At 31.2% G+C, this 22,947-nt stretch overlaps 2 protein-coding genes across 3 annotated transcripts in view; one reads left to right on the forward strand and one right to left on the reverse strand.

Annotated features, from left to right (window-relative positions):
• LOC111679282 (protein sprint) overlaps positions 1–22,947 on the reverse strand; it is a 290,124-nt gene that overhangs the window by 202,725 nt on the left and 64,452 nt on the right. For both annotated transcript variants that reach the window (XM_023440821.2, XM_023440822.2), the window contains one exon: positions 4,071–5,455. In XM_023440821.2, the coding sequence (XP_023296589.2) occupies positions 4,071–5,455 (1,385 nt within the window). The remainder of the gene's footprint in view (positions 1–4,070; positions 5,456–22,947) is intronic.
• LOC111679283 (N-acetylgalactosaminyltransferase 4-like) lies at positions 9,461–11,873 on the forward strand. Its single transcript, XM_023440825.2, has 3 exons — positions 9,461–10,109; positions 10,230–11,001; positions 11,061–11,873. The coding sequence occupies exons 1-3, from the start codon at positions 9,574–9,576 to the stop codon at positions 11,721–11,723; spliced, it is 1,971 nt and encodes a 656-aa protein (XP_023296593.2). The 5' UTR covers positions 9,461–9,573; the 3' UTR covers positions 11,724–11,873.

Here is a 22,947-nt window from a genome sequence, read left to right on the forward strand (position 1 = left end):
TCTAGTTCAGTTCTAGTTCAGTTCTAGTTCAGTTCTAGTTCAGTTCTAGTTCAGTTCTAGTTTAGTTCTAATTCAGTTCTAATTCAGTTCTAGTTCAGTTCTAGTTCAATTCTGGTTCAGTTCTAGTTCAGTTCTAGTTTATTATGAAAAAATTGTTATAAAGTGTAATTCTTTAGTAGAGTTTTTTTAAGAAACCCTTTAAATTTTTTCCTTCTTCTTTTGCATCTTGCTTGATTCTTGTTCCCTCTACCCTAAAGAATTTCTTAATTTAAGTTTCGTGTTAAACTACACTTTTTTATTTGCAGATCCTATATAGATCTAACCCCATCCAAGAATACATAAAGGAAGTGTTTTATTACTTGTAGTTTGAAATGAATTTTTTATGAACAATTTTTTGTATTTTTCATCTTATTACTAGAAAACTATACAGCAGACATGTTTAAAACAAACTCATACTCATAAACTAAGACAAATAAATATACAGATAAAGATACCAAAAATATGGTTAAAAGTCCTGCTGTTTAGAAGGTGAGATACATGTAAACATTTTTCCAATTGAACATGTTACAAAAAGACAAAAAACATTTGAAAACTACAGGTTCAGGGTTAAATTACAGCAGAGAGGATATAGAAAAATTTTGTAAAGGGAGTTGGCGTAGAAAAACCCAAAGTAAATGAAGAGTTATAAAATGATGATGTTGCTGTGGTTGTTGGGGTCAGCATCAATTACTTGTTGGTCATGTGTTTGTTTCGTGTATCTTTATGAACTGCGGCTCTAGTCTGTGTCTGTACATATGTTCAAGAGCTGCTGCTAAAACAAGGTAAATGTCTCGCCAAAAAACAAGGATATTTGAACATTAAACATGTGTTGGTATTAGAAATTTATAGACAAATACAACTACATTTACAAATACTAGTAGAAGTCATAAAGAGACAATAAAAGTTGGGAAATGAAAAAAATTTAACTAAAATGAATTGTTCAGTTGAAATGGTGGTTTATTGATTGAATTCAGTGGTCATTTTTTTTTAAAATAATACTAAATTTTTGTAGAAATACACACAAATGTTTTATATCCTTTGCCAAAAATTTTCAGTTTTTTTCGTTTATTTTTTCTTTTTCAAACTAAAGTTTATTTAAAAAGTTCATGTTGTGTAAATATTGTTGTAGAGTTCGTAGGTTACAGTTCGCCAAACATTAATTACAAAAATACAAAATTTGATGTTTTAGATTCTGTGAGGATAACCAGCAGAAATACTTTTGTAATATCAATATTATAAAACAAATAATACGAAGTAGAGATTTCATTTTAAATGAAAAAATTCTTGATTTTTGTTTTGAGATAATATTGACATTAGAATAGATTAATTGTTTTGGCAAAATTCTTTTTGGGGTCAGACTTCAATTTTTAATTTTAAAAATAATGAAGAGAATCATTGTTTTGTTTTGTGTGATAAGTATCATTAGGGAGTGCAGAAACTAAATATATTATGCTCCAGAAGATGGAACTTTATGGTATTTATTGCGACTCCGGTAGACTGCCAAATAATAGGTTGTAGGTTCGATCGCCAGCAGAGATACTGTTAAAGGAGCAGAAAATCGGACCGTTGGAGACCTGAGTGTTTTCCTCGGATTCAATATAACTTACATCCTTCATTCAAACAAACATACCATGGTACTTTTTCTAATAGTACTTTTTGAATTTTCACACAACCAATTCAAGTTATTTAAAATGACAGCCACTCTAACTAAACTATAGATGACAACATCTTTGAAAAGCAATTTGCTTTTACAATTTATCACGATTTTATATCAATTTATATTAACTATAATTTAAGAAATTTATTCAACTAAACTTTCATTTAACTGTGAACAACATTAGAATTCTAAGAGAGCAGCCAACGTTTATCTACTATTTATGTCAGGTGTAACTAATTCTTAAGTCTTTCTCACATATACATAGCTAAAGGAAACCAAACAACACACATACTAACTACTATATAGTAACTGACACAAATTAAGAAAGTTAATTGTTCAAAATACTACAACCGACATATTGCAAATTATACGTTACGGCACTTTAATGACAATTTTGCTTAAAATCAATCGTGATTGCATTTTAACGTGAAAAAAAAACAATAAATAGAGTGAAGTGCAATCAACAAACATCATATAATTATTGATAAAAGTGCCAAGAAAATGATGCGCATGAAATTAACCCAATTACTAGAGATTAGAGAGCAGAAAAGACAACGCAAAACAGAAAAATCAGTTTAAAACTATTTGTTGCAATCCACATTTATTCATTCATTGATTGCATGAGCAGCATTAAAATTATGGCCAATATGCCTGCATTGCACAGAAGCCATGGCCAAGGGGTTGTGATAGTGACAAAAAAACTAGAGTATTTCCCCGTATCAGATATGGATAATTGAAATTGTATTTTCTTGGCAGTAATATGACCAGCATATTGTCAAGTCGATGGGCCAGTCTTTAAAATATTCCATTAACCTGACTATTATCATTTATTTGTATTAATTAAAAGTCTAGTCCATTGACAAGACAATAGTCTTAGGATTAGTGAATGGAATAGTCTTTTAATGTTACGGATTAGACTATTATGTTACAGATTAGATTAGTAGTCATGCAGAATACTCTATGGACTATCCTACGGAATAGTAAATAGACTAGACTACTGACTAATTTATAGACTAGACTATTAACTGTTCTATGTCTAGACAGTTAAATAGACTATGGACTATATTACAGACAGGTCTTAGAATTATAATACTGACCAGTCTATGGTTTTAAGTATGGACTAGTCTAGGGATAAAGTTATTAACTAATGAACGGACTAGCGTATTGAAAAGTCTTTTCAATAGTCCATGGTATTTTTGGGCGATGGGTCTCTTTACAGAAGTTGAAAGTGGCCAGAACGATTCCTTTGAGAAAAGTCGCCGCCTCAAGCTAGCTAGTGCGCCCAGCCATGTACCCTGAACGGTCTTACGGACTTGTCAGGAAAGTAGGCAACAACGGACGCGTAGATAGCAGACCTATCAACAATCTAGGGGAAGAGTGTTAGCAACCCACATCACCTGAAACTCAAATTGCCAATGAATAGCTAATTGAATAGCTGTAATAGGAAAACCGAAACCCTTGCTGACGACCTTTGTGTAAGAGTGTTGCTGACATTAGCCAATCCCGGAATAATTACTTGATAGTAACCAACATTAGAATATACACCGCGGCAATTCAGCAGAATAGACGACCCATAAAAATAAGATATAGGCAGACTGAAGAACCCAGTTGCGTAACGTCTCAACCCGTATGAAAGACAATGCATTTTCAGGTTCCGTTAACGGTCGACTTCTATTGGCGCCCTATGATTCAGTAGGAGTTAAAGGAATTCAGATATATATGGTATATTATATGGACTAACATGTAGGTTAATTTAATGTTACATAGATGTACCATAGACATATCGACTAGTATATTGATTTTTTGGCGAAAGTTGAATGAACTTATCCAGTGACTAGTCTATGAACTATTTTACGGACTAGTATATGGAGTAGACTGTTAACGAATCTATCAAAGTTGTTGATAGATTCGTTAACATTCACTGGTTTATGGACTAGACTAATCTATTACTAGACTAAGAACTGGTCTATGGAATATGACACCGACTAGTCTACGGACCAGTCTATTGATATTGATACACTAATAATACTAATATGAGATAGACTAGTGACTGGCCTAGTGACTTGGTTGATCTAAGGACTTGACTATAGATTAGTCTAAGGATTTAAGTAAAGCCTAATCTATTTAACAGTCTATTAAATAATCCATTAAGTAGTAGATGGATCAGTCTATCGATTATTTTAAGGAATCTTCTTTGGACTAGTCTTTTGATTATTGTATAGAATCTTATCTGGTACTAGTCTATTCATTATTCTATGGAGTGATCTTTGAACTCGATTTGTAATGGGTGAGGAGGTGGCAAAAAGTACTAAAAAATAGAAAGAAATTTCCCGACCCTGACATATACACTTAAATCAGAAACTGTGTTACTCACCTGAGAAAACTTGATGATGAAGCTGTAGCTGATGCTGACGATGTTGCTGAAGATGATGTAGATGCTGATGACGTTAAGGCTGAAGTTGATTGCAACCAACTGGTAGAGTTAGTGCTACCAGTGGCATTTCTGCTGCTGGAGGTTGAAGATGATGAATTGATTTTATAAATATGAGTAGATTTACCAGTTGCTGACGATGATGATGATGTTGATGACGATGTTGATTGTATTGATTTTATTCTAAAATCTAGAGATGATGTTGATGTTGTTGTTAATGGATTTGTTGTGGTGGTTCTAGTGGATGCGGCTTTAGATGTGGTGGCATTTTCACAATTATATTTTTTCCTGCAACTAACGTTGCTGGCACTGATGTTGTTTTTGCCACAGTTGCTGTAACTGTTATTAGTGCTATTCCTACCTCCTCCTGCTCCTCCTCCGGCATTATCATTCATCTTGGCGAGAGTGCGTTTATTGACCACATTTTGTTTGTGTATATCCGTTGTAGCCACCGCCATCGTTGAGGCCGCCACCGACGTTGTGGTGGTGATTTGTGAGGCTATTGCTTTTGTGGCCTGCTGTTGTTGCAGCAACTTGATGTGCAGCGTTTGTGGTTGTTGCAATTGTTTGTGCTGATACGTATATAATGGTAGTTTAGATATGCGAGTAACATCTGTTGAAAATCCCTGGAATGGTGTTGAAGATGAAGACAATGATGTTGTTGTTTTTATATCCGTGCTATTGTCATGGCTTCCGGTTGTTGTAATACTTTTCCCCACACTGGTGCCACTACCAACACCAACAGTACAATTATTATTATTGTTGTTATTGTTGCTATCACTAAATCTATGTTGCTGCAGTTGTTGTTGTTGTTGGCACTTGTTATAGTTGCCATTGTCTGTTAGATTTTGATTGAAATGTTGTTGCTGTTGATTACAATTTGCACTTAAAGTTTGATTAAGTTTTTCTTGTTTCACTGTCACTAATAATGATGCCGATGTTTGATTATCTCGCAGCTGTTGTTGTGACTCCTGCTGTTGTTCTCCTTGCCTTTGATTTGTTCGATAGTCATCGTAGTCATTGCTGCTGCTACATTCACCATTATTTCCAACAAATTCATCTCTATTGGTTTTTTGTTCATTGTTCCCTGGATAATTACTGTTGCCACTATTATGTATTGCAGCATTTTGTAAATAGTTGTTACTTTGATTTGTTGTATTGTGACTGTTATTGCTGCTGCTATTGTTGCCAATATTTAACGAAAACGGTGTGTATGTGGCTGTGGAACGTGTATGCAAATGGTGTGAGTTTGAACTCAGACGTGAACTCGGCGATGACCTTAGGTCATTTAGCATAATATCCAAATCAGTTGCCAAAGAGCTTAAAAGCTGTAATGAAAACAAAATAAATAAATTGAAAATTAAATTTGGAATAATTCGGGAGTATAAAATTTTCGATATTTAACACTTAAATTGACAAAAATTATAAAATTTTTTAATTTAATATAAAAGTATCCTGTAGAGACTAATAGGCTATAGATAAAGGATAGTTTAGACTAAACTATGATTAAACTAGATTAAAATATAGACTGTAAATTATACGAGACTATAAACTAGGCTATAGACCAGACTATAGACCAGACTATAGACCAGACTATAGACCAGACTATAGACCAGACTATAGACTAGACTATAGACTAAACTATAGACTAGTCACTAGCATAGACTATAGACTATTCAATATACTAGACTATTGACTGACTATAGACTGGACTATAGACCAGACTATAGACTAGACTATAGACTAGACTATAGACTAGACTATAGACTAGACTATAGACTAGACTATAGATTAGACTATAGACTAGACTATAGACTAGACTATAGACTAGACTATAGACTAGACTATAAACTAGACTATAGACTAGACTATAGACTAAACTATAGACTAGACTATAGACTAGACTATAGGCTAGACCATAGACTAGACTAAGGACAAGACTATAGACTAGACTATATACTAGACTATAGGCTAGACTATAGACTAGACTAAAGACTAGACTATAGGCTAGACTATAGACTAGACTATAGACTAGACTATAGACTAGACTATAAACTAGACTATAGACAAGACTATAGACTAGACTATAGACTAGACTATAGACTAGACTATAGACTAGACTATAGACTAGACTATAGACTAGACTATAGACTAGACTATAGACTAGACTATAGACTAGACTATAGACTAGACTATAGACTAGACTATAGACTAGACTATAGACTAGACTATAGACTAGACTATAGACTAGACTATAGACTAGACTATAGACTAGACTATAGACTAGACTATAGACTAGACTATAGACTAGACTATAGACTAGACTATAGACTAGACTATAGACTAGACTATAGACTAGACTATAGACTAGACTATAGACTAGACTATAGACTAGACTATAGACTAGACTATAGACTAGACTATAGACTAGACTATAGACTAGACTATAGACTAGACTATAGACTAGACTATAGACTAGACTATAGACTAGACTATAGACTAGACTATAGACTAGACTATAGACTAGACTATAGACTAGACTATAGACTAGACTATAGACTAGACTATAGACTAGACTATAGACTAGACTATAGACTAGACTATAGACTAGACTATAGACTAGACTATAGACTAGACTATAGACTAGACTATAGACTAGACTATAGACTAGACTATAGACTAGACTATAGACTAGACTATAGACTAGACTATAGACTAGACTATAGACTAGACTATAGACTAGACTATAGACTAGACTATAGACTAGACTATAGACTAGACTATAGACTAGACTATAGACTAGACTATAGACTAGACTATAGACTAGACTATAGACTAGACTATAGACTAGACTATAGACTAGACTATAGACTAGACTATAGACTAGACTATAGACTAGACTATAGACTAGACTATAGACTAGACTATAGACTAGACTATAGACTATAGACTAGACTATAGACTAGACTATAGACTAGACTATAGACTAGACTATAGACTAGACTATAGACTAGACTATAGACTAGACTATAGACTAGACTATAGACTAGACTATTGACTAGACTATAGACTAGACTATAGACTAGACTATAGACTAGACTATAGACTAGACTATAGACTAGACTATAGACTAGACTATAGACTAGACTATAGACTAGACTATAGACTAGACTATAGACTAGACTATAGACTAGACTATAGACTAGACTATAGACTAGACTATAGACTAGACTATAGACTAGACTATAGACTAGACTATAGACTAGACTATAGACTAGACTATAGACTAGACTATAGACTAGACTATAGACTAGACTATAGACTAGACTATAGACTAGACTATAGACTAGACTATAGACTAGACTATAGACTAGACTATAGACTAGACTATAGACTAGACTATAGACTAGACTATAGACTAGACTATAGACTAGACTATAGACTAGACTATAGACTAGACTATAGACTAGACTATAGACTAGACTATAGACTAGACTATAGACTAGACTATAGACTAGACTATAGAACTGAACTATAGAACTAGAACTGAACTAGAACTGAACTAGAACTGAACTAGAACTGAACTAGAACTGAACTAGAACTGAACTAGAACTGAACTAGAACTGAACTAGAGCTGAACTAGAACAAAAAAAATTTTGGCAGGTGAATTTTATTCTTCAACATTTGTAAAACTTTTTGGGAAGACAATATATTTTCGTTATACAAATTCAAAGCAATTGTGTGCTCCTCTACGAAATTTAAATGTTAATAGAACATGAAATAATTCCCAATAATCTAGGTGAAGGCTATAGAAATGTATGAAATACCATATAATCTCATTTTTTTAATTTCATCCATAAATGCTAATATAACCTACCTCAACATTTATAAATTAATATTCATAGAAATTCTTCTTTTTTTCGTAAAAAAATAAGCAAAAAATCATAAATATAAAATTGACCTTAAACCATATTTTATTTCTTTATGATTATTTGTGTTTATTTTTATTTTATTTTTGTTTTTTTTTTTTTGTTATTTTTACGCATTCATCTCGATTTTCGTTTTGCTACTCTTATCTCGAGAAATTTATATACTTGTGACTCAAAGACTGAATGTGGTAAATAAATACAAATGTATCTGAGTATTAAAGTATTGTTTATTTATGTTTTTTATTTGTCCACAAATGTGGTAAATAAATACAAAACAATACAATATTATCGATTTCATTTCAGACTTTTTAGTTTGTTTTCTTAAGACTTTGGCGAAGACCAAGCAGATAGATAGAAATACAAAAAAAAGGAAATAAAAAAGTAACAATAATAAAGTATCTGGCAGACAAATGGTGTCTTAAGTGAAAATAATCAACAGAAAGATAGAAATAAATAAATTACTGTGAGTAAGCAGGAGATAAGGAGCATTGGACAATTTAATTGCAATAGTTTGCTTTAAAAAAAAACAATTGTAAATTAATGTATCAGATCCAATGATATACAACTATGTCAGTACTAGGTCTGTGTGGGCTTTTTAGACTAGACCGTAGAATTGACTATTCACTAGACTATATATTAGACACAAATTAGACTAAAACTATTTTTTAAGCTTTTCCTTCATCTTATATTTTGTACAAAAAATGTTCAGTTTGGAGGAAAATTTCTCTTTCCCCGCAGAAGGTACGCACCTGGATTAAGACAATAGACTAGACTAGACTATAGACTAGACTATAGACTAGACTATAGACTAGACTATAGACTAGACTATAGACTAAACTATAGACTAAACTATAGACTACACTATAGACTACACTATAGACTACACTATAGACTAGACTATAGACTAGACTATAGACTAGACTATAGACTAGACTATAGACTAGACTATAGACTAGACTATAGACTAGACTATAGACTAGACTATAGACTAGACTATAGACTAGACTATAGAGATTTGCTAATAGACTGCTATATACTAAAGTATAGACGAGATGTTATCAGCAATAATCGAACATTTCTGCTGAACAATCAAGTTAATGTTGTTTTATTTTCAAAACCATCTTGAGAATTAATTTTACTGAAATTATTTCAGACAAATTTGTCACCATTATTAGGTTTCTCTTCTTTTCGTTATCTCTTTCGAAAATGATGTCACAAATAATGTCAATGCATTTGCTTAACAATATTGTATCTAATTTTTTTATCATTAAACAAAGACGTCATTACTTTAGTACCAAAAAATTATCAATATTTCATAAAAAAATGTCTTTTTTCTCTACATACTTTAAAACACAACAAAATGCTTTTAAAATAATTACAAATAAATTTAGAAAAATAAAAAATTCCTCTAATAAGTGAAACAATTAAAATAAGATATTTTAACACATCAGTCTAAAAGTACACGTCTCTCGGAAAACAAGCTAAAATACTAATTCGAATAAAAAAGATTTATAAAAATGAGAAAACGCGTGGCGAAAAAACGATCTCAAAAACCGATATTTTATGCTCTAGCAGCATTATTTTTAGCCTTAGTAGTGGCCTTGGTAGTGGATTTAAAAAAATCCACAAAAACAGACGATGATCATTTAGATCAAAATGGCGACAATATAACAGAACCTTTTTATAATGCCTTTAAATCAGCTACCGAACGTCCGCCAAAACCACCACAACCTCATCCAAAAAGATTTCCAATACCTAAGAATTGGACTCATTTGGATTTGAATCGTATGCGTGAAGAACCTAAGATAAAAGTGAATAAAACTTATTTTGAATTACCAAAAGCCGAAGGACCATTAAGAGATTGGGAAGATTTCGAAACCATGATGGAAGACTTGCAACGTGTCGGTATGGGTGAGCAAGGCGAAGCGGCTTATTTAAATAATGATTCATTGTTGGAATTGGAAAAGAAATTATATAATGAGAATGGCTTTAATGCTTTGCTATCGGATTATATATCCGTAAATCGTTCAGTGGCGGATGTTAGAGATGAGAGGTTAGTTAAAAGTGACACAATTTTGAGAAAACTTATATTGAGTTTCAAAAATAATTTAAAATTTGATTTTTATATCGATCGTTTTGTTAATTATCTTTTTTAATGTTGCTTATCATACAGTTGCTTATCAAAATCATATTTGGCCCAGTTACCCACCGTTAGTATAGTCATACCATTCTACAATGAATACTTTTCCGTATTAATACGCACACTATACAGTATTGTCAGGCGATCACCAGACGAATTACTTAAAGAAATTATCATTGTAGATGACTGCAGTGATCGTGAGTATTTGAAAGAAGAACTGGAGCAGTATCTCTCGCAACATTTTGGCGATTTAGTAAAAATCATACGTTTAGAGGAACGTACAGGACTGATTGGTGCCCGTTCAGCTGGTGCCCGTCTAGCTACCAGTGATGTTTTGGTATTCTTTGATTCTCACATAGAATGTGGTTACAATTGGTTGCCTCCCCTACTACAACCAATTGCTCTCAATCCTAAAATAGCCACTTCACCCATAGTAGATGTTATTGAACACGCTACATTTGCCTATAGGGAAGCTGTTAAGACAGCTTTAAGAGGAGCTTTCGATTGGAATATGATTTACAAGTTAATGCCACAATTACCTGAATTCTCAGCAGATCCTACGGAGCCATATCCCAATCCTATAATGATGGGTGGTCTCTTTGCCATTAATAGGGAATATTTTTGGGAACTGGGTGGTTATGATGAGGGTTTGGATATTTGGGGTGCCGAACAATATGAATTAAGTTTTAAAATATGGATGTGTGGCGGTTTGTTGTTTGATGTACCCTGTTCGAGAGTGGGTCATGTATTTAGGGGACCCATGGAAACTAGGCCCAGTCCTAGAGATTATAATTTTGTGGCAAGGGTGAGTAATTAAAGAAATTAAAAAAAATCTTAAGTTATTGCTATGTTTCTTAATTCCAGAATCACAAACGTGTTGCGGAGGTCTGGATGGATGATTACAAACATGATTTTTATGCCCGCAATCCCACTACCTATGACGATTTAGATACGGGTGATTTGTCGAAACAGAAAGCCTTGAGGGAGTCATTACAATGCAAATCATTTCAATGGTTTCTAGATGAAATTGCTCCGGATTTGCTAGTGAATTACCCAAATAAGGAAGAGGAAAGTTATGCCTCTGGTGTTATACAAAGTCAGGCCTTTCCCTCTTATTGCCTCGATACCCTCAACGGCGGCAGTAATAGTAAAGTGGGTCTCTACACTTGTGCCGTTAACAAGACACATCCTCAGCCCAATCAGTTTTGGCTGTTAAGTACTAAACGTGAAGTTCGCCTACACGATAAGGCACTCTGTTTGGATGTACAAAGTATTAAGCCAAATGTACCGGTCCTAATGTGGGAATGTCATCAAATGGGTGGTAATCAATTTTGGGCCTATGATGTCGAACATCAATGGTTAGTTCATGGCCAGGCGGGCGTCAATTGCCTGGAGGCCGTTGAAAAGAATGACAAACTATCTGTGCGTGGTAATGCTTGTGATAATACTAATCCCCGCATGAAATGGCTGTTTGGTAAAGTTAATCTTGAGTTAATGGAAACATTTTATGAAGGAGTTGATCTTTAAAATTAACCCTAGTAGTTTTTAGTATAAAATATAAATTTTCTTAATTGTATTTAAATATTTTCAAGTTTCCATATGTTTTTATCAATCAATCACTTTTGTTTGAAAAGAAAAAATCTCTAAAATATTGCATTATGCCACCTCTTAAAGCCATTTGACCTTGTTTTAATCAATCATTTTCGTTTGAATTAACTGTTTATTTGCAACAAAATCTACCAAATCATTGCCCCAAAATGTTGAACATGACTGTTAACAAAAACAATCTAAGGAAAACTTTAGTAAGGTTGTGTCCGACCGCAGATTAATCTAAAATTTTTAATGAGTTGAATAGACAAAGAGTGTAAATTATTTTTAAGATCCTATATGTAAGATAAATCTAATAATATATTGCTACTCACAGAAATTTGAATCATAAAAGAGGATTAAATCAATATATCTACGTCAGTGCTCTATTAAAGCGATGTAATCATATGGAAATTTTTGTACTTATTTCTTTTCTAAGTTTCGGACACTATTTGACACATAGTTCTTGAAATTATCCTTTCAAAATTAGGACGATTTTGTGAATTCCGTGATTCTTAAGAGATTTTTCCACTTTAAGATAACGATCGGTAAAAAGGGTTTGTCATATTTGTTAGTTAAAAGTGATCTGTACATTACTTTAGTGGGGAGGGTATATTAAAGTATACCAATTGGCTCAATCATTTTCTGAGTCGAGTTAGCTATGTTCGTTCGTCTATGAAAACCTTGCAATCAAACTACAGGTCGCAATTTTCAAGATAATTCAATGAAATTTGGTACATAATCTTCTATTCCCAGGGACTAAGCCTATTGAAAATGGTTAAGAGCGGTCCATTATTTCGTTTAGCCCCCATACAACTGAAACCCCCAATATGGCTTGTAACCATTGTAATCAAACTACAGGTCGCCACTTGGGAGACAATTCAATGAAATTTTGCACATGATCATCTATAATACCGTAGACGAAGCCTGTTGAAAATAGTTTACATCGGTTCATCTTTCACCTAGCCCCCATACAAATGAACCCGCCGAGTAGGGCTTTTATCTCGACAAAAAGCTGCAAAAACCAAATTTTATACTAGACTTGATGACCCTCACCAATTCCATTAAAATAGGTTCTCATATGACCCTAGCCCCTATGAAAAGTCCCCATCAAAATTTCACTTGAGAAATTAGAGTTAGATTGCAATGCTACGGATATAGAGACTATCTACCACCCCATTTCAAAATGTTTACAATTCCAAGATTAAAAATTTTTTGGTTATCGAAATCTTTATTAAAAGTCCTTCAGTGCAAGAATATGTTTTACTCTGGAAACATACTGATATCAATTCGATAATATGTATCCAGACTCTGGATTCCAGAGTGAATCTACGTGATTTTATCATAACCGCTCAGTCTGCTCAAGCGTTTGGAGGGTGGGGGTGGTTGATGATTTGTTAATTATGTTTTTTTTACTAATTTTCTTTTTCATTTTTAATGAATGTTGGATCCGCGCATGATTTATCGTATTGATCACGGACATATCGATGGCCTACACAACTGTTGAGGCACTGATGAAGATCTAGTTTATTGAAAAAATTTTTGATCTATATATAGAAAGCGATGCAGAACCGAATAGAGATGTCAGAACTAATAATTTAGAAGGTTGCAAACTTCATTAAAAACTGAAAATATCGGAGTAGGGTATAGAAACATAACAAATAATAAATTTCATTTTATTAATATAGCCTTATAAAAATCATATTTTCAAGTACCACACTGTCTCATTCACTTTTAGTTTATCTCTAACGACCCATCAATGCCGTTGGTTGCTGCAACACAAACGAACACACACATCCGACCCACAAAACTTTAATAAAAAATAAAGTGTTTTTTTAGCTAGTTCTTTTCAAGTGGTTTTATAAGCGGCAACAGCAGCATCATGCAACCACAGACTAACCAATAAGATATTGTTATCAGTGTCTATATAATAATACTTCACACTTATTGCAGCATGCAACATATGGCCGTGCAAACATTTATACTTCATAAATGAATATAACTAAATTATGTTTAACTCTTTAAAATCATAGTCAGCATCATCATCATCATAAGCTGCAACATCATCTCTGACAGTCATGTAGCGGCAACAAATATAAAGTTGTTGCAACTATTGTTTGAAATAAGAAAAAAAAAAACGTTTCTGTCATCCAATCTACTCTTTTGAGGTTTGTTGCAAGTGTCTTATATGCATATACATTGGGGTTTGGTTGTCTCTTTGTTTTCTGGGAAATTTGATATAGTTTATTCTTACTGCAGCAGTTTATTTTTGTGGCATGTTTTCTGTTTATTACCTAAACGACGACTAATTTCCATATTTAAATGTTGCCATTAATTATAACATGCATGTCAGTCATGTTTCGCTTCAATTTACAAAAATTTTCCCACTTGCTACTTTGTTTTTGTTTTGCACTGTTGCTGATTGCTGAAGATCAATCTTTGTTGCACCTCTTTTGTTCGTAAAGAAACTGGAAAATTGTATGTGTATATTTCAACTAATAACGGTTTAAGTTGTAGTCTTAGTTTTAGACATTTTTAATGATTGTATCCTTTAAGGCTTGAGGCGAAATGTTCTAGTTTTATTTTTAAACATGAATACAATATAAACTTAAGAAAAATATTAATACAGTTTTTTGTTGAAAGTGGCATTTAAAACGATTTTATTAAGTGTTCAGATCTGCGCTGTGGCAGCGTGTTTCAAATAGTGTTTAAAAGGGAACAGTTGTTTAAGAACTTCATTAAATTTTAAACAGTTAATAATTCGTTGTATTTTAGCTAACCATTTGGGTAGTTAATCTATTTAAACTAAAGCAGTGCTGCAGCAGTGTATTGTCAAAATTCCAATTAAAGTTTAAAGGGAAATTTTAGTTTCTAAAGAACCTTGTAAATATTATTATTATAAAATTCACGAGTTCAGTAACTGTTACTAACCATAGAAGCAATTAAACTGCTTACCTACGCCATATTATTGATTACAAAAGTAACTAGTGTATGTATGTAGAGCCGGCTTTACACGAGCACACAATTAATATGATATGTCAAAATTTTGTGTAAAAGATTATGGATTGGATCGTCTAAACGCAATAAACAATGAAATATCAATGTGACAGTCGTATGGATCTCTTTATCTTTTGAAATTATTCATAAAACAAGCAAGTCGCATTAGATCAGGGATGTATTTTTATGTAAACACATACAAACAAGTATGAATGTATAGTCGGGCGTAGCCGACCATATGATACCCTACACCAGTCAGTATGTTTTATACCCTACCCACTAAAATGGTATAGGGTATAAAAAGTAAGACAGCTGTTTTCATCTGACTTTGTTATTGTTTTATACAAATCGTGTAAACACGAAAAATATATATGTAGAGCGACTGGTTTGTCTCTTTTTTATACGGATGGAATTTCATTATACCCTACACCACTTTATATTAAGTATATTTGGTTTGTGCTGCTGTTTGTAACGCACAATAGTATTGGTCCTATACCCAGCTTAAAGAATACCAATCAGATCAGAATCATTTTATGAGTCGATTTAGCTATGTCCTTCCGTCTGTTTGTACGTCGTTCCATGTAAACCTTGTAATCAAAATACAGGTCGCAATTTTAAAGACAATTCAATGAAATTTGGTACATGATCTTCTAATGTCTCAGGGACCAAGCCTTAAGATCTGTCCATTATTTCACCTAACATACAACTGAAACCCTGCATAGGGCTTTTAAGTTCATTATTATGTTTAATATACTCGTATCTCGACAAAAAGCTGCAAAACCAAGTTCTAGACTATCCTTAATGAAACTCATGAACTCTATAATTGTAGGGCCTTATTTGACCCTAGCCCCTATTAAAAGCCCCATGAAAAATTTGACTTAAATATCCACAGTTTTATGTAACAATAAATGACTTCAGTATATCTGAGGCAAGGTTTATTATTAAAACTAAATCATATTTTACTTTTAGTAACAGTTGTAGGGTAATATATGGTCGGCCTAATATAATTTCTTACTTGTTTTACTTTTTCATTAGACTTTACGTACGTAAAGTGTGATCGTGTGAAGTGCCTTAAAAGTGTCGTGTAAACAGAGCAACCAATTCAATGTATTTTCGAAGAATACAAAATTGATCATTACAGTGATATTTCCCAACACCCTACGCTTTTAATTCAACCACCTGGTTTTTAACTTTTAAATTGCAAAAATTACATTTTCTTTTTTTTCACTATTATTACCTCATTTCTAATAATGTTGAATTATTAGTATTTTGGCACATTTAACTAAAAGTGGGGTTTCTATTGTTTGCAAAAAAAAAATTATAAATAGCTGCAAAAAATGACAGTTGATCTTAAACAGTTTTGTTACAAAATAATTTATTACAACGACTACGAGTGACTACAACATTAATTTTATTGTTTTAAAACATGGTCACGTTTTAGTTTTATTTTTTTCTTTCTTTTAAAATTCAACATTATTTGTTAACGATTACATTAAAACATGATCATATTTTTTGTCTTCTTAAAAACGTTACAATTTTACTCTAGCAAACATTTATTAATTTTCATAAATTTTTAAATTTTTTATTTTTTTAAATTCAAATTATGTTCTAAGTTTTCTCCATCCTTGATTTCAGCTTTTAACTGTAACAAACTTTGTAATATAATAAAATCAAAACAACATGACAAGTCCTTTGAGTTGTTGTTAAAAATTAAAACAACAAATATTTCAAAAATATGAAGAAATTTAGAGTCGGATATGGCCGAACATATGATAGCCCACACCAGTGATTCTGTTAAAAATGGGGAATATTTTTGTTTAATAACAAAGAATTAATTTTGATTTTTACATAAATTCAAACAAAAAAATAAATGTTGACTAAAAAAGGAATTCTGACTTTCAACAGTTTTTTTTTTTTTTTTTTTGAAGGGAACTTTGTATGGGGATTCAATTGGGGTCAAATGAATTCCGATCGTAAAGATCGTTTACCGATTTTTGGAGAGTTATAAGAACATTAAAGGTAATGATGAGATTGTATAGGAACTAGACTGAGTAATGGTTTCGTTTTAATCATTTCAAATAGATTTTCTTCTTGTGCCATAAGGAGAGCAAGTTCTAAATTTCATCAAATTATTTTGAACCTGTAGCCTGCGCACAACCTAGAGTGTCCCGAGGAACAGCCTTTTAAGAATTTTTTATAGGAATACCACTCAATCGATGCGTATTAATGTACTGAATACAAGAAAAATAAAATATACATTTTTTGAATGGTCCACAGTTCCCTACCAGCGATTGAAAATCCTGATCTCAATATAATTTTTGAAAAATAAAACATTTTCGATTTTTTTTGAAATGGGTCTCGAAAATTCCGTAATTTTGAGCTGATGACGGAAAAAATAATTTAAAAAATATTGTAAAATATTTTTGGTTCACAAAATGAGTTTTAGTTTTCGCTTTTTATTGAAATAGATGTCAAAATTGTTGTAATTTTTAGCTCATACAAAAAAATATTCCAAAAATTGTTTGACATTTGGTTTAGTCCATTTTAGAATGTTTTGAAATTTGTATACACTTTATAGTACAATAAAAGTCGCAGGCAGGGAACTGAGGACATTTAAAAAAAAACTGTTTTTTTTATTTTCCCGTTTAGTTAATTTAAACGAATCGTTTTAGAGGTATTCCTCCTACAAAGTGGTCCACGGAACACCCTAATGGACAAACACAGACGGACGGACGAATATACAGACGGACATAAACTCAAAGTGATTTTAAACCGATTGTTATACTTTAAGGTTGTTATAGGACCAACATTTTTGTTTCACACTATAGTGGTGTTGGGTATAATTGTGTCTCAGAAATCATTTAAAACTTTTTATTAGAAATCTTTAAAAAATTTTCCTTTAAATTTTCAAAATAAAGCTCGAATTGAATAAATTTCTCACGATTTAACTTCTTTAAGAAATTATTGTTATCCAAAAGGGATTGTACTTTCGCTAAAACATTCTCTAGATTCTGTTTGCTTGAAAATTTTTGCGCATCAATCTCGGCGCACAACTGCAGCCTTTGGTTTACACTTTCCTTGTCTAATTCCTGAAGATTTTGTAATTGAGCTTGTAAAATGTGATCAAATTGTGAAGATTTTAAAGCGTGAGATTTCTTTTTTATATTTATATCTTGATGTAGAGATTCTTTTTTGAGTTGTGACAACAATTTTAGATTTTCACTTTCAATTCGGTTAATTTTTTCCTCAAGGGATTGTAACTCGGACTGTACTCTTTCAACATTTTCTTGATGAACTTTTGAAAGTTTTTCCATTTTTTTGCTTTTTATAAATAAATAAAAAATGACAATTTATTTAAAATTTGTTTTTCCAAGTTGATAAAAACATAACGAGATTGAAGACATACAGTAAAATTAGCTTCTTCTTTAACCCTAGGTAATGCATTAAGTAATCAATTCGTACTTTAATCAAGAGAGAATCAATGTAATTATATGAAATATTATTTCATTAAAATAGTATTTCATTGAATGTGCAGAAATTATAAAAATTAATATTTTTCTATTTATTCGTGCGTCCGTCTATCTGTTTTTCAACCACTTTGAAACCATCTACATAAACAATTTATAATTACAATTAATTTTTTTTTTGATTCAACGCCGACATTGAAAAGTCAAATATAAATCTATTAATAATAATAATTTAAAACTAAACAATACATTTCAAAAATTAATGTCTAAGCATGTGTGTTGTTGAAGTGTTAAACAAAAAAAAAATGATAACGGATGGAACACACTTCAAAAAAAAAAAAAAAAAAAAACACGGTTACAAATGCATTTGAGCGCCAAACCAGCAAATTTATATTATTAGAAATAAGCACTTGCATTTTAAAATAAACAAATTTTAAACAAAGTATAAATATTTCTTATGATTAACATAAAATTTAAATAAATTTTTTGTAAAGCGTGAAAATTAAAGCAAAATATTGAAAAAAAAAAAATAATTAGATGGACGGAAAGACAAACCATAAATATTTCCAATGAAACTGTCAATTTCTTTTCTTGTAAGCAGAAAAAAATAAATATTTATCAAAAAGAAAAAGACGCCTGTCAAATGGTTTATGAATAATTTAAGTACCCATTTTTTTAAGTGATTATTTTATGACTGTCAGAGCATTCATTGAATTACAAAATTTCTTAACGATTTTCTTAGAGTCTACATATACGAGTGCACATTTTTCAGATTTTGTTTAAGAGGGGGAGGGGCTGGCTTAATAGATGTTGCTTTGGAGTTCTTGTTGTTGCTGTTTCAGTCATTGCGACGCTTATAATGTGTTTAATAATGATCGAGCCGGCGTCAGCTGCAATGCTGTTGGTGACAACGACAGCGTTAACGTCTACTTAACATGGTCAATTGAAAATTTTATTTTATTAAATTTTTTTATTATCATTTATTTATGTCTAAGATTTGTGAAATCTTAAGGAGAAATGGGTTAAGAGCTCATGATTAAAGAGAGCTTTTTAATTTGTGCAAAAAAAATAGGTTTATTAAAAACCGATATTTTATATTGAACATTTTATTTTCGTAAATGTCAAAATATTGCCGTGAAGGCTTAATGTCATTACCAAGAATCATACCTATTTGTTTTTTAGCGCTATGTAATAGAACAATTACGGCTGTGATGCTTTGGGCATAATGTGTTCAAGTGCAACTACTACAGTATACTAAAATATACATATGACATTGTGGTCTTTTCCACCCACTGGGGGACTTAAACGCCCATTACTCTCCCCGCGTGACTTTTATGAAGAATACTATTGTGCAAAGTTTTTCTACATGACTGTAATGGTCCATGCATACCTTGCTGGATAACTCTAGCTATATATCTAATCTCTTAAAAAATAATCACGATGAAGAATGACAGGCAACATGACAGCCCATGTTCAATCACCTTGCTAAAGTACTAGAGCTACATATCTTATCTTTTGCAAGTGATCACGTTGAAGAATGACAGGCAACATGAGACCAATCCCAATACATAGCAATCTGACAATTCCCCGATATATATTGGCGCCCTACTACGCGATACCCCCTGCTTAGGTAATCCATTACAATGCTCTGTCATAACACCAAGTGAAGTCTGTTCAGTTAGCAACAGCTACGAAGAGAGATTATGCGGCATAAATGGTTCTGGATTGATGCGCCCTTAAACCAATATTCTCTCTCCGAGATGTTGGGTTTAAACCGCAGTCACCACGTAAATCCATAAGGAACCTGATAATATAGCTTTCTCATTAGAACTCATGTCAAATAATTTTCAAAGAAAATACCGAGAATACGAGAATGATCATCACTCGTTACTATGAGATTTAACAAACATCAAAATGCATATTTCATCGAAATAACAAGACCCAGAGGGATTTTTTTGGTGTTATTGTGAATCTGGTCGCTGCGTAGAATAAACGTTAAGAAACATTTCAATCGAAAATACGTTGCGATGTGAGACATTGTCAGAGATGGTCCAGCAGAACAGCTATTGGAATCTCTCGCTACACGAACGGCTATAAACTTGAAGACAAAATTGATTTGAGGATATAATTACAACACTTGATTCCAGACAGAAGTCCTTTAGAAATGTGTAAAATAGAAAGGTTTTAATATGGCGCCGACAGATATTAAAATATTTTCCCTCAGCCAAAAAGCAATTCTGGCGATATCAGCTGATAAGGTTAAATCTGAAGAACCATAACTGAGTACTCTTTCAGTGGTAAGTTCGCGTAGCACAATTCGGATCTATTCTAATTAAAGATAGTTTTATCTTTAAACTTTTTTTAAAGAATGATCTTTCAACTTTAAAAAGTTTATGTTTCTTTTAAATAAATTTTACAAATTTGATATTAAACTAAAATTTCAATCGTTCACTTTTAAAAAAATCTCTTTTTTTAAAAAAACAAAAATTTTGGATTTCTATGAACAATTTTAATTTCAAAATTTTTATTAATTTTAAAATTTTATATCCCATTAAAAATTTACTTTTTAACTAAAAATTGGATTTTTCACTAAAAATTGGATTTTTCACTAAAAATTTAATTTTTCACTAAAAATAAGATTTTTCACAAAAAATTTTAATTTTTAATAAAAATTGAAATTTTCAGTAAAAATTGGATTTTTCACTAAAAATTAAATTTTTTACTAAAAATTTAAATTTTCATTAAAAATTGAAATTTTCACTAAAATTTGGATTTTTCGCTAAAACTTGGATTTATCGCTAAAAATTTTTTTTTTTCACTAAAAAAATGGATTTTTTCACTAAAAAATTGGATTTTTCAATAAAAATTGAACTTTTTTGATTGATTTTTTACTTCCTATTCGATATCCCATTAAAAATTCTCTTTTTCACTTAATTACGATTTTCACTAAAAATTCGATTTTTAACTAAAAGTTTGATTTCTTGCGACAAATTTGATTTCCCATTTGAAATTCGAATTGTTCATTAAAAATGTTTAATTAAATAATTACCTTCTTAACTAAATAAACTTAAAATCATAAAAAAATATAAAAATTGTTCATTTAATTGAATATTTCTTTAGATTTGAATAATTTTAATTGCTTTACCAAAAAATTTTCAATTTCGTTTTTAAAAATAAACTCTTTCATTTTCGTAGACAAGAAAAAAACGTCGACTCAATCTACTATTGAAAGTCAATACTCTAGAGTGCAAATTTGCAGCATCATCCTTGACAAAATAATCAATTCATAACAATTTTAAAATTGAAATAAGAGATAATTTGTTATTCAGTATTGAGGTAAAAGACAATGATTGCAAACTGCTTGGCAATTGATGACTTTAAAAAAAAAACTCTTAAACTGTAAAACGAATGAATCATAAATCATAATATAAATCTTAAATATGCATCTTAATGTACAATTTGAGCTTGAATTATAAGAAAACCATAATTAAAAGGCCAATTAATCAATAGATCTTTTCAAAATGCTATAAAAATGAAACACAAACCAAAAACTAAAAGTTTTGTTAAATTTTTCTTTTTTTTTTCTAAATGTATGTCGAATGTCAGAAGCGTTATAAATGTAACAAATAACAAAACTTTAGGCCGCTTTACATCAAGACATAATCTTAGACTCTTGTTACAAGTACAAATGTTTAAAAGTTTAAGTTTATGTAAGAAAAATGCTGCTTACCGCTGCCATTTATTACGCTCTTAGCATATTATATGCAAATTTCAAAAACAACCAAAATAGCATAACAAATTTTGAAAAAAAAAATAATAACTGCCACAAATTTCAATTTTAAGAAAACAACACACTTGTCTTTAAATGCGTTGTATCATGTTTTGTTAAAAAAAATCTGTAATTTTTAGCTTTATCATTGAAACTCTAATACAGTTCTGTTGAAAAAGATTTTTGTTTCTTTTTTAGACCAATTTTATATATTTTACTTTAACATTAATATGTTGACATTAAACCAGCTAAAAACTACAACAGAATCAACTTTAGCGGCAGCTAGAAAAAAATGTTTAGCTGTTGCCTCAAATTGTTGCTTAAAAAGACCTTCTGAGGTAGCAGCAATATTTTCGTAGCAAATTTTATATTACCAACCTAAAGTTTTTATATAAAATAAAGCGAATCTGTAGGAAAAAAAAAAACATATAGAAAATAACCATGACAAGAGATTTTTTATGGAAAAAAATAACATTATTAAACCAACATACATTCACGTACAAGGGAACCATTCATATAATGATCTGAAATGGTCAGACAGTGGCACCAATGACCTCGAAATATTTATAAAGGAAAATGATCCAAAATCAAACGATCTCTCCATATTTCGAATGATCGAAAATGTTATAGAAATAGTTAAAGAAAATCTTTTGTAGATCATTTATCCTTTTTTTAAAATTTCTAAAAATTTCATTTTATCTTTAAAATAAGTTCGTAAAACGAATGACTGCTGCTCGTTTTTTCGATTTTTTTTAGAAAAACTAGTTAAGGATAATTGTTGGATCTTCGAATATTTTATAAAGAAATTGATCAAAATTTACATTTAAAAATTTTTCAAAGAAAATTCACGTTAAAAATCAATTGATCTTCCGCAATATTTTAAGCAAATTGGACAATGATCAATTGTTCACTAAAGAACTTATAAAAATTA

Source organism: Lucilia cuprina, chromosome 3, assembly GCF_022045245.1.
Source record: "Lucilia cuprina isolate Lc7/37 chromosome 3, ASM2204524v1, whole genome shotgun sequence".
NCBI lineage: Eukaryota > Metazoa > Arthropoda > Insecta > Diptera > Calliphoridae > Lucilia > Lucilia cuprina.

Excerpts from the sequence above, each read along its gene's own strand:
- LOC111679283 (XM_023440825.2), top strand. The coding sequence starts at position 9,574 with ATGAGAAAACGCGTGGCGAAAAAACGATCTCAAAAACCGATATTTTAT. Across the intron at positions 10,110-10,229 it reads GCGGATGTTAGAGATGAGAG|TTGCTTATCAAAATCATATT; the intron begins GTTAGTTAAAAG and ends CTTATCATACAG. Across the intron at positions 11,002-11,060 it reads ATTATAATTTTGTGGCAAGG|AATCACAAACGTGTTGCGGA; the intron begins GTGAGTAATTAA and ends TCTTAATTCCAG.